The 12,053-nt window shown below is 45.8% G+C and overlaps 1 protein-coding gene across 2 annotated transcripts in view; it reads left to right on the top strand.

Annotated features, from left to right (window-relative positions):
- Positions 1-11,719, top strand: part of LOC123610569 (SH3 domain-binding glutamic acid-rich protein-like) — a 58,641-nt gene extending 46,922 nt beyond the window's left edge. For both annotated transcript variants that reach the window (XM_045501355.1, XM_045501356.1), the window contains 2 exons: positions 9,327-9,456; positions 11,250-11,719. In XM_045501355.1, the coding sequence (XP_045357311.1) occupies positions 9,327-9,422 (96 nt within the window). In that variant the 3' untranslated portion in view covers positions 9,423-9,456; positions 11,250-11,719. The remainder of the gene's footprint in view (positions 1-9,326; positions 9,457-11,249) is intronic.
- Positions 11,720-12,053: the final 334 nt, after the last annotated feature.

Here is a 12,053-nt window from a genome sequence, read left to right as displayed (position 1 = left end):
TTCAGGTTCTGTCTCCCTCTCTCTCTGCCCCTCCTCTGCTCACACTCTGTCTCTGTTTCTGTCTCTGTCTCTGTCAAAAATAAATAAACATAAAAAAATTTAAAAAAAAATCAGAAATGGAGACAGAAACCATTACCTCCTTTAATGAGATGGACCTCCCCTGACCGCCAACCCAAGAGTCCGGGCTCTTAAGCTCCAGATGCCAAGATGGGTGTTACCTACGTGCCGACAGGCTGGGGGGCATTTGGGAGGCAGTGAACACTGGAAACACCATTCATTTATGCCTAAGAAGATCTCACCTGCTGCTTCAGACCCCCGGTGGAGAGGGGACTTTGTGGTCCCCTTCCCTTGCGACCCGGGAGGGACAAGGGGCTATGGAGGGGAGGGGAGGCTTGTGAATGGTACCTGAGGAGGAAGGGAGGAAAGCCTGAGGGCACACTATGAAGAGGGGGCTGCGGCCCCGGGGCATCGTGAGAACTTTATGGGAGCCTGGAAATGTTCACCTTGGCCTTTGGTTTCCCTTGAGGTAAAATTATTTTAAGTTGTGTTCTTTGCAAACTCAGTGGTCCTCTCCCAAACCTTGTAAGACCTTAGCTTGACTGGCTACGTGATTAGGCCCTCCCAGCTTCCTCCAGAACCGGCCCTGAGGAAAGTTGCTTTCGTGAAGGGCGGACATTGGTTTAGGTCCGTGAGGAGCTGGGGAATCTCAGGCTGGGTCCCTGTCGTGCCTGAAGATCAAGAGAACTCTGCCCTTGTCCCTGAGATTTCCAGCCGCTCTGAGGCCCCCTGCCCACCTCAGGTCACCCTGGGCTGGCCCTCGGGCTTCCTTCCACACCAGCCACCTGCCCTGACTGGCCACTGCCTGACACTCACCACGGCCGACACCTGTCCTTGGTCCTGGCTACTTGCTGCCTCTGCAGCCCGCCTCGCTGGCCAAGTCCTGGCAAAAATAGCTGCTGGTGAAGGTTCTAAGGCTCCCCACTTCTGAGGCTTCTCCTCACTAGCTTTCTTACAGGAACAGCAAGGGACAGTGATTTCAAGTTGTCGCTTCGTCAGGTGAATGGTGCATAGCCTGTCCTATGATTTGCAAGAGCTTAGCTCAGTTGACCATGCGATTACCATGATCTTAAAAAAACCCTTTTGCCAGTGTAATTATTTGCCAGTAGTAAACGTCTGTTCAAGCATTGTATATAGATGACTTTCAATATCTGCCTAATTCTCATCTTTTATAATTCTGTGAACTAAGGATGCAAGTGTAAGTTCTATTTAAATGTTACATCCTCATTAGTTGATGAACGTCTGACTCTTGACCTCGGCTCAGGTCATGATCTCATGGTTCGTGAGATCGAGCCCTGCGTTGGGCTCTATGCTGGCAGCATGGAGCCTCCTTGGGATTCTCTCTCCCTCTCTCTCTGCCCTTCCCCTGCTTGTGCTCTCTCTCTCTCTCTCTCTCTCTCTCTCTCTCTCTCAAAATAAATAAACTTCAAAAGGAAATCATAGATCCCCCGCCCCTCCAGGGGATTCAAGGCAGAACTAGCAAATATAAATTCACCCACTCAACGTTTTATCAACAGATTGAATACTGCCACATGCCAGGCAGAATTCTGGGGACTGGGGACAGAGCAATGAAGTTGACAAAGTCCCTGTTCCCACAGAGCTTATGTTCCACTAGAGCCAGTGATGGTAACAGCTGGGGTTCTTCAAAGCATACTTGAGTTTTTTGCATCTAAGTATTTCTGTAAATTCTCTGGGCAATGGCTTAACCCATTTAATGTCTCTTTCAAGAAATTCAGGTCAATTCAGATATCGATAGAGAGTCCTAGGTCCCTCGGTAACTGCTCCTAGCTGACCTGTAAAAGTTGAGACAGGTACTTAATTCCTGTGGGACCCCCTCTAGTCCCCCAGCCTCACTCTAAGGGTACCCTCATTTTTCACAGTGTACATCTTGTTAATGTGTTTGTTTTGGTTGAATACAGTTCATGTAAAGAATTGAATTTAGAAAAAGGTGAAACTCTGTGTAGCTGATAATTCAGTGTTGCATATTTTTGTTTGATCTCATGTGGATATGAAGAGAATCCAGTTACTAGCAGAGTATACGTTCATGGATCTGGTCACTTAGCACATTTTATTGAGCTCTACACCTCGGTTCCAGACAGCGGCTGGATCCTGGAGATCCAAAAATGAGTAAAGATGCAGGTCGTGCCTCAAGAAGAATGCAGACCAGCCAGAGAGAAAAGTGATAGTCGTGGGAGCAGATAAGGGGGTCCCGTAACTCAGCCTTATGGGTCAGGAAGGTCATTTTAAGTAGTGTCCTGGAGGGTGTGGCCAATGTGAGAAAGTTGCATATGGTCCATAAGGTTGAAATAAAGGGTGGGGAGGAATGAGGTGGGAGTGGGGGAAGCAGGGTCTGGATTGTGATGGCCTTTCAGCCATTCTAAGAATAATGGTTGGAAGTTCCATGAAAAGATGGACGTGATCAACATGAGGAAAGCATGGCAGGGTGTTGTATTTTATTTTTCATTATTATTATTTTTAATGTTTATTTATGTTTGAGAGAAACAGAGAGACAGAGCATGAGAGGGGGAGGGGCAGAGAGAGAGAGGGAGACACAGAATCCCAAGCGGGCTCCAGGCTCTGAGCTGTCAGCACAGAGCCTGATGCGGGGCTCAAACCCACAAACCATGAGATCACGACCTGAGCCGAAGTCCGATGATTAACTGACTGAGCCCCCCCAGGCGCATCAAGGTGTTGTCTTTTAGAACAACATCCCTGGCCACAGTGTGGAGAGCAGGTCGGCAATAAGGAAGACCAGAGGCGCCGTGACCCGGGTGAGAGAAGATGGGGGTCGTGGCAGACGAGGGACAGGCCTGGGCATAACTGGGCGATACTAGAGAGGTACAGTCAGCACATTGCTGAGGAACCAACACCCGAATTCTGCACCGAGTGTGGGTCTCTCTTTTCTTGGACATTATTTTAGCGCTAAGAGTTGGCGTGTCGCCAGTGGTGTTTAATGTAAGGGTGAGTTTGGAGACTCCCAGTATTGGGAAAATCTCTGAGGCTGACTCAGCCTGGCCAGCTCGAGCAGCCTTTCAGGTTCTGTGTTTTCTCTGCCAACCTCAGGAATCTGAGAGTATTATTCCAGAACCGACCAAGAACATGGAGCTGGACCGAGGGATGTGGCCGTGTGATGGGCCCTCATCACCCGCCTTGTATGATTTTGCTTTTTCTGTTACTGGTCTTGAGACATAGCATGTGGAGTGGGAAGGGCATTGAATCAGGGACCAGGAGCCTCGAAGTCCATCCCGACTGTGGTGCTTACTTGGCCTCTAATCTTTGGCAAATTACTTAACTCTGTGGCCTCAGTGTCCTCACCTGTCCAAAGGAGGGATTGAGTGTGAGGCTTTGGGAATACAGATTGCTTTCATGTCCCCAGTCCAAGATTCTGTGCCTGAGTTGTAAGGCATTAGGAACTTTTAGGCACTGTTCCCTTCGGTTAATTAAAGTAATTGTAGTACACTGGCCTCACAAAGGCTTCTCATAGGGCCATTTTGGGAAAGGGATGGAAAAACTCTTCCTTCTTTGCCCTTTGAGGAGATACAGCCTGGTCCTACAGCTTTAGGGACATAGAAATTCCAGTGGGCAGAGTAGACACCTGTGTGAACTTGGCATGGCCTCACCCTCTCTTACCTTGTAAATTTCTTTCTTTAACCAGAAATCAGTGTTTAACTACTAAATGGCTCAGCAATGTTAGTATTTTGTTTTGATGGAAGAAAAGCTTTTGATGACCTACCTTTATTTGCCGTTTCAAAGCTGAAGTAAAGGCATACTTATAGGCACATAAAGTCAGAAAAGATAATTTTGTTCAGATTTTCTAATTGCTTACGTGTATGGTCTGAATTTTCCTGGGTAGTGATAGAGATCTGCAATATTCTTTGAATACAGACAAAAATTAATTATATAATTAGGCACTATTAAAAAATTTTTTAATGTTTATCTTTTTTTGAGACAGAGAGAGAGAGCGTGAATGGGGGAGAGGCACAGAGAGAGGGAGACACAGAATCCAAAGTAGGGTCCAGGCTCTGAACTGTCAGCACAGAGCCCCACGTGGGGCCGGAACCCACGAACTGTGAGATCATGACCTAAGCTGAAGTCAGACACCCAACCGATTAAGCTACCCAGGTGCCGCTAGGCAGTATTACTAATTAATTATATCTTTTCAGGAGTAAGAGTGGTGGAAAAACGTCTCTAATCTCATAATATCCTAAGGGCTTGAAATATAACGCATGAAATAAGTAGGCATTGCTTAGTTATCATGTCTTGGCTATTTATATATTTTATCAAATTACTGTCTTTCATTTCAATGGAATGTACTTTTATCGTAGTTGGCTTCATTTTTAGATTCAACTTAAAATTTATGTGAATTCGTATTTTTTCCTTTATTTTCTATTTATGGACCTAAGGAAGAAAAGGGAGAGGCAGCAACGGAAGAGGTACAGTAGCGTCATTATCGTTGGTGCCTAATGAAAACATCTCTTAGGTCAGAGAATCGCAGCCTTAGGCACGTTCTCCTTGTTCTTCATGACGTGAAGAAGCCGATGCAGCCTGCATCCCAGAAGGGCCTCCCTTAGGCTGCTGAGAAGGGAAATATAAGTGGGAGGTGAATGGATCCAAGAGGGGTGGCTAGAGGAATAGGGCGTGGCTAGAGAAATGGGGCGTGGCTAGAGAAATAGGCGTGGCTGCGGACCTTTTCCGAGCCTGTGTCTGCAGAGTCAGGCCAGGCTGGACCGGGTCCTTCTTCCACTCTGCCTTTACCCCTTATTGCCTAGTGTGCACACTTCATGCAGCTTGCACGGTGCTTGGCAGTGCTGTTTTGACCCGGTTGGTGAGGAAAGGATTCCCTTCCGGTGGCCACGGGGATGGCTGATACCTGCCGCGTGACAGCGGGCAGATGAGACTGCCAGCAGATGACTAGTCACCTTTCCTCAAAGCCCAAGGGATGAGGACATCAATAAGACGTCAGTACAGTGCAGGGACACAGGGAGCTTCACTGGGACAGTGTGAACAATCGGGGCGTGGGAGGCGGGCTTTGTGGATTCAAGACAGCGAAGCGTGTCCTGGTTCACTTGTTTGGATTCGCTTGTTTGACTCATCGCAGGGGACGGGCAGGCACTGTGCCCGGGTCCTTGACGAAGCCGGCTGCTTGGCTAGAAGACCTCCTTTGTGGGAGCTTAGGCCAGTGTGTAGGCCATTTCCGGCTGTCCAGATTTTACCGGATGTCAGGGCAGCACATAATATTGAGTCCACGTTAGACATTGTGCTACGGCCACGTACGTAGTAACCGGGAAGCTTAAGCATGCAGCGCATCGTTGGGTGTCTGGAAGGTATGTGACCTTAGGAAACCGTAACATGGTCCGGGGATTTCTAGTGGGAACCTACCCAGGGAGAGCCTTATTGATTTGGGAAGAATTACTTTTTTTTTTTTTTTTTTAATGTTTATTTTTGAGAGAGAAAGGGAGCACATGTAAGAGACAGCCAGCAGGGGAGGGGCAGAGAGAGAGGGAGACACAGCATCCAGAGCAGGCTCCAGGCTCTGAGCTGTCAGCGCAGAGCCTGACAGGGGGCTTGAACCCACAGACCATGAGATCGTGACCTGAGCCGAAGTCGGATGCTTAACCGACGGAGCCACCCAGGCACCCCGATGACAGGTTTTTAAGGTGACTTACATGTACAAGGTCTTTCCAAAGCATTCCATTAAGTTCACATAAGGAAAAACATCCTTCCGTACTCCTGTTTCATTGATTTCCATGGTATTTGTTGAAATTGTGGAATTACAGAACGGCTCTAACTTGCATACACAAGTATGTCAACATAACCCATCCTGGAGAGTGAAGACTGCAGTGGGTGCCGATGGCAAACGTACTGCTTGTGAGTGCCCCCCGTGCTCTGGTTATCAACCAGCGTGATTTAAGGAAGATGAGGTAGACTGCGGCAGGATTCTCAAAGTGGGGTTCCAGGGCAGCAGCCGCAGCCTCACCTGGGAACCTGTACGGACGGACACACACTTTCAGGCCTTGTGCCAGATCCACCGAATCAGAAACCCCGAGGCGCAGCCCAGGAAACTGTGGTTCGGCAAGTTCTTCAGGTGTTTCTGATGCCCCATCACGTCTGAGAACCGCTGGATTAGAACCTAAGTTCTAAGTAACCTGATGTGTTTGCAAGGGGAGGCCAATTGCAAGAGCTCCAACTGTTTTTTGTTTTTTTTTTTTAAGTTTATTTGTTTATTTTGAAGGAGAGAGAGAGCGTGCACGCCCGAATGCGAGCAGGGGAGGGGCACAGAGAGAGATGGAAACAGAGAATCCCAAGCAGGCTCCACGTCATCAGCATGGAGCCTGATGTGGGGCTTGAACCCACAAACTGTGAGATCGTGACCTCAGCCAAGACCCAGTCAGACGCTTAGCTGACTGAGCCACCCAGGCACCCCAAGAACTCCCACTGTTTTGATCCTCATCATAAAAAGTCCGTTGAATTTCAAAGACAATAGGGTTTACTTTATGTTAGGAACTTGTGTTTGGTAAAATGAAACCCCAAACCCTTATTTTTCTTTTCGGGATTGAAATGAGTAACAGGAGATGAGAAGGGGGATAGAGACCCCAGACCCAGGAATGTCTGAAACTCGGCTTAGGTCTTTTTACGAATGAATTCTCTTCTTTCCCGTTCTTTTCCCGCCGGTTGAAATGTTCTAATTTTACCAGTGTAATTGTGAAAGCTTTCAAGAATGATCTTTTTCTTGTTTGAGAAATTTTGTTTTGCTTCCGGATAGGCACTGGGGGCGGACTTGATTATAAGGAACTTCATGATAATTGTCATTAGTTTAGCACTGCAACGGCAGCATCCTGTGTTTGTACTGCTGACCATGTGCAAGAGGCACTCCGTGTCAAAATGAAGCAGAATCGAGATTCTTGCCCGGCTGCTTGCTGGTGGAATCTGTAGCTTCATAGCTGAGCGTTGGGGAGTTTTAAATTTAAGCCCTCATAGGGATGAAGTCATGTCATTGTGTAGAGGCATCACTTGAGAGAATGTTAGTGGATTGTGAGGGCAAGTCCAAAGGGACATTCTCAGATTCTCCCTCTTTTTTTTTTTTTTTTTAATATATTTTAAGTTTATTTACTTACTTTGAGAGAGAGAGAGAGAGAGTGCACAAGCATGAGCAGGGGAGGGGCGGAGAGAGAGGGAGAGAGAGGGAGACAGAATTCCAAGCAGGCTCCGCACTGTCAGCGCAGAGCCCAAGGGGGGGCTCGAACTCATGAACCGCGAGATCATGACTTGAGCCAACACCAACAGTTGGACTCTTAACCGACCGAGCCACCCAGGCGTCCCAGCCCTCATGTTAGCTGAGTCTCAGTGACTTTCATTATAATCAAGAGTTTTAAGAATGCTGTGAATGAACATTTTGGATTGTTTTAAAATGCTAATCAAGGAGAGCTAAATTAAAATGGAGAACTCCAGAAAAGGGTGACTAATTTACCAAAAATCACCAAATGTGTTGTCTCGGTGTTTCTACAAATCCTTTATTGGTGAGGGTCATCAGCATTAAAGAGGATCCCACATGTCGAAAGAAATTCCCCTAAAAAAACCTTTGTTGCTTTAAAAAATTTTTTTAATGTTTATTTTTGAGAGAGAGAGAGAGAGAGAGAGCGAGCAGGGGAGGGGCAGAGAGAGAGGGAGACACAGAATCCGAAGCAGGCTCTGAGCTGTCAGCACAGAGCCTGATGCGGGGCTCAAACCCACAAACTGTGTGATTGTGACCTGAGCTGAAGTCGGATGCTTATCCGACTGAGTCACCCGGGTGCCCCATGTTGCTTTTTTTTTTTTTTTTTTTAATTTTTTTTTTTTCAACGTTTATTTATTTTTGGGACAGAGAGAGACAGAGCATGAACGGGGGAGGGGCAGAGAGAGAGGGAGACACAGAATCGGAAACAGGCTCCAGGCTCTGAGCCATCAGCCCAGAGCCCGACGCGGGGCTCGAACTCACGGACCGCGAGATTGTGACCTGGCTGAAGTCGGACGCTTAACCGACTGCGCCACCCAGGCGCCCCCCATGTTGCTTTTTAAAATTATAAATGGTTCATGGTCTTTATAGAAAATTTAGAAAATACAGATAAGAGAAGAACACAAAAATAGTTTATAGCCCATTACCCAGAGATAACCACTAGCTACACACAGCACATGTACACAAATGCACACATACATGTACACATGCACACACACATGCACACATGTACACGTACACACAACACACATACACGAGCATGCACGTACTCATGTATATGCACACATACGTGTACATGCACACAAAACGTGTGCACAACACATGTGCACAGAACATGCATACATGTACACACTCAGATGTGCACACACATGTACACACATGCACAAACACACAGGTGCATACACACAGACGTGCACATATTTATCAAACCTCGATGAAAACTCCTGTAATCTACTTTCACTCATGGAATGTGTGTGTATTTTGGGGGAGGACATAGAAAATATAGATCTGCTTCATTATTTTTAATGTCATTTTGTCAAATTAATCCCTGTTTTTAGACCTAACGGTTATTCCTAGCCTGTTTTACTCTATGATTTTTAAAATTATAAGTTATACCTTTCCAATAATCAGTTTTTCTCTTGAGAGGCAAGTTTCCATTTTTAAAAATCCATTTTTATATATAAAAATAAGACAAAGGTACTATTAATTTGGAAGTAATTTCAGGTTATATGTGTGGGTTGCTGATGCCTTGGGATTGAAAAAATTAGATTGCTGTAACAAAATATAACCAGCTTCTACATTTAAAAGCTTCATCTTTTCTGATAACATTCTGTTTGCTGAGATTCTCTCTGTATTTTATTCTTCCAACTGCTTCTGAATTTTCAAAGGTAATCTGATGAGAATAGTCCATTAATATGAGTGAAGACTGTATGCTTAAGAGGAATCATGAAACCCATTAGAATTAACCTACTGCTCTGCAGCACCGTCCTAAATTGTGGGCTCTGTGTGTTGTGTGTATTGTGTGGGTGATGTGTGTTGTATGCTGTGTGTTGTGAGTATTGTGTCTGTTGGGTGTTGTGTATATTGTGTGTGTGATATGTATTGTGTGTGCGTGCTTGGCGTATGTGTGTGTTGTGTGTATTGTGTATGTGATGCGTGTGTATGTGTTGGGTGGGGGATGTGGGAGGCCGTCATCTCTAGTCTGAGATTTTACGTCTCTTTCCTCGCTATATCTGTGATCTTCCTCAACAATAATGAAAATTTTGTTAAAATTAAGACGGAAGAAATAACCGAAGAGGGAGCAGAAGGGGAAGCAGAGGAAGAGGAAGCTGAAAAAGGAGAAGAAGAACAAGGAGAAGAAGAAGATTCTTAGGCCTTTTCATGCTTTATTTCTTCAACTTTTCCAGGTAATCGCCAAGTCCTGGGGTTGAGAACGTGTTCATTATACTGTTGGATTTCTTTTTTTTTAAGATTAAATTTTGTTTTAATGTTTATTTAATTTTGAGAGAGAGAGAGAGAGAGAGAACATGAGCAGGGAAGGGGCAGAGAGAGAGAGAGAGAGAGAGAGAGAGACAGAATGTGAAGCAGGCCCAGGCCCTGAGCGGTCAACACAGAGCCCGATGTGGGGCTCGAACCCACAAATGGTGAGGTCATGACCTGAGCTGAAGTCAGACGCTTAACCACCCAGGCGCCACCACACTGTTGGATCTCTAGTACCCTTGGCTTGGCAGTGGGAGACGAAGATCCAATTCAGGCCTGTCTGTCTCCGCCCACCAAGCCCCCAGGCTGCCCCCTTCTGGAGCCTCAGGGCGGGTGAGCTCCGTCTAACCCATGTCTCGCGTGCCAGGGTATTGGGAGGCTATGGTTTATATGATTTCTAGGAAAAAAGCGTACCTTGGAGGCTAGAAGGAGCTTGTTTTGTATTTATTTCCTCCTCTTCCTCTGTGTGCCCTTCATTTAAGTGAAAGCATGGGCGTGTTCTGTTAATCCACATTCCATTACACCGACGCCTACTGCCCAGTAAACTTACTCATCTACAGGGGAATGACAGCCGGGGTTCACAATGAGGGCAGTAAATTACAACCTTGAAAAATCACAACGCTGACTGCTGGTCACGAGAGAAAAATATCGCTGCTAGAGATTTCGCGAGAAGTACTCGACAGACACTTTCATTTATCAAACATTCACCAGAATACTCCTGTAGAAACATCGTGGAGTTCAGTGCAGATCGCCTGGCGTATCTTTGACAAGTATGCTTGCTGTCTTGTAATTTTAAACTTCGGACCGTGTAGAATCGTTATGTAATTCTTAACAGTTTGTAAACAAACGAATATGATAATGATAGTATCTAATGACAGTGGATATTGAGGACCTGGAGGAAATGCTCAAACACTGAGTTGATTCTAAGGGGAAAAAAAGCAAATACAGCTGTAGCCCATACATTTTGCCTGTTTCACTGATTCTTGAGTTTAGAATCTAGTCCATAGTAGTCTTTTGTGAGGTTAAAATGCCTGAGAGTGAAGGAGTGAGTGACATCCCCCTAAAGTCCTCCCTGCCCCACCCAACTCCTGGAGAGAGTTCGTACGTACCCTTACAAGTGCAGCGTTGCAATGCCATCGTGCGTTCAACTGGGCAGACCACTCAGTGTCCAGAGCCAACCCCGTCTCATAGCTCATGGGGAATCCATGCATTTTATCTGAAAAGGTGGTTTTAGGTACAACACGGGGAGAACAATGAACCGAACTAGAAAGGAATTCTCATTTCCTGGGTTTGAAACTGATGCGCCAGGAGAAATAATCTATAGTCTGAGACTGAATTCTTCCTCCCCAAGACGATTGCTTCTCAATACTGCCCTCCAGTCTCGGTGTGGACCATTTAAACATCCTAGTCCGGGGCTAAGCTGTAAATTCAGCCTCTCCGTTCTCCATTGAATTTCAGTGGGGAAACTGTTAATTGGAGATGTTGGCATCCTTGTGGTGTTTGATAGGTGTTAGCGCAGGGAAAGGATGTAAACCCGGTCTAGTTTTCCATGAAAAACATTCACTTTCCTGTCCTTGCACTTGGAGGCAAATGGTGAGCAGTGGTTTATAGAGTCAAAGGTAAAACTTCTCCCTAATGCATGATAAATAATGAAGATTGTGGTGAACACTGTCTGTCTCTCCTTAACACTCTTCTCCCTAATATTTTCTCTTTCTTTTAGAAAACTCAAGCCACGAAGCAGTATTTCAACCGTCTCCCCCCAAACCAACCTCAACAAAATGCTTTGGCACAAAGCTAGCACCCCTCTCTCAGTACGCCCGGGGTTCACTGAGGAACTGCGTTATCTGACATGGTGACATGTACGCGGATATGTCTCCCCAATCGTATCAACGTGAAATTCTCCGTGAGGACGACACATATATACCTTCATGTGCCTGACATCTTTGGCCTTTGCTTATTTATTTTATCTTATTTTTTGCTCTGCATGAATAGATCTTCTTACTAATACCCTGAAAAAAAAAAGGATGTTGAAAAATGATTTCAAAACATACAGCTTCTCCTTGTGACATAATCAAAGGATTTCTTTGTATGTGCCTTATGCGACTTGTCTGATAATTCACTGAAAATAAAGAGCTTGGAAAATAAAGAGCTTTCCAGAAAACAATCTTCCAAATAAAGATTAATAGCAGACATCTTGTCCCAAGGAACATTAATTTTTTATTTATAATGTCTACTTGGATTTGCCTGAACTCCGTCTGCCTGTTGCCAAGTCTCAATTCTTAGCACACCCTTTCTGTCTGCGCCGGGCTCCGTGTTTCCTGAGGCACCGGTTACTCGGCCCGTGTTTTCCAACGACACTGGTTGTCTTGTGAGGTCATATTTTGTGTTACACACTCAACCAGGCACATTATCTTGGAGGCCTTCTTTAAGTGTAAGTTTGCCATCCGCATGCGTGGGGTTGATGGTGAGGGCAGATACGCTTGCGCCCCAGTGCCTTTGCACGTTTCTGCGCCAAGGGAGTGTC

This window comes from Leopardus geoffroyi, chromosome C2 (assembly GCF_018350155.1).
Source record: "Leopardus geoffroyi isolate Oge1 chromosome C2, O.geoffroyi_Oge1_pat1.0, whole genome shotgun sequence".
NCBI lineage: Eukaryota > Metazoa > Chordata > Mammalia > Carnivora > Felidae > Leopardus > Leopardus geoffroyi.
Note: the sequence above shows the minus strand (reverse complement) of the source record. Positions and strands in the feature narration are given on the sequence as shown.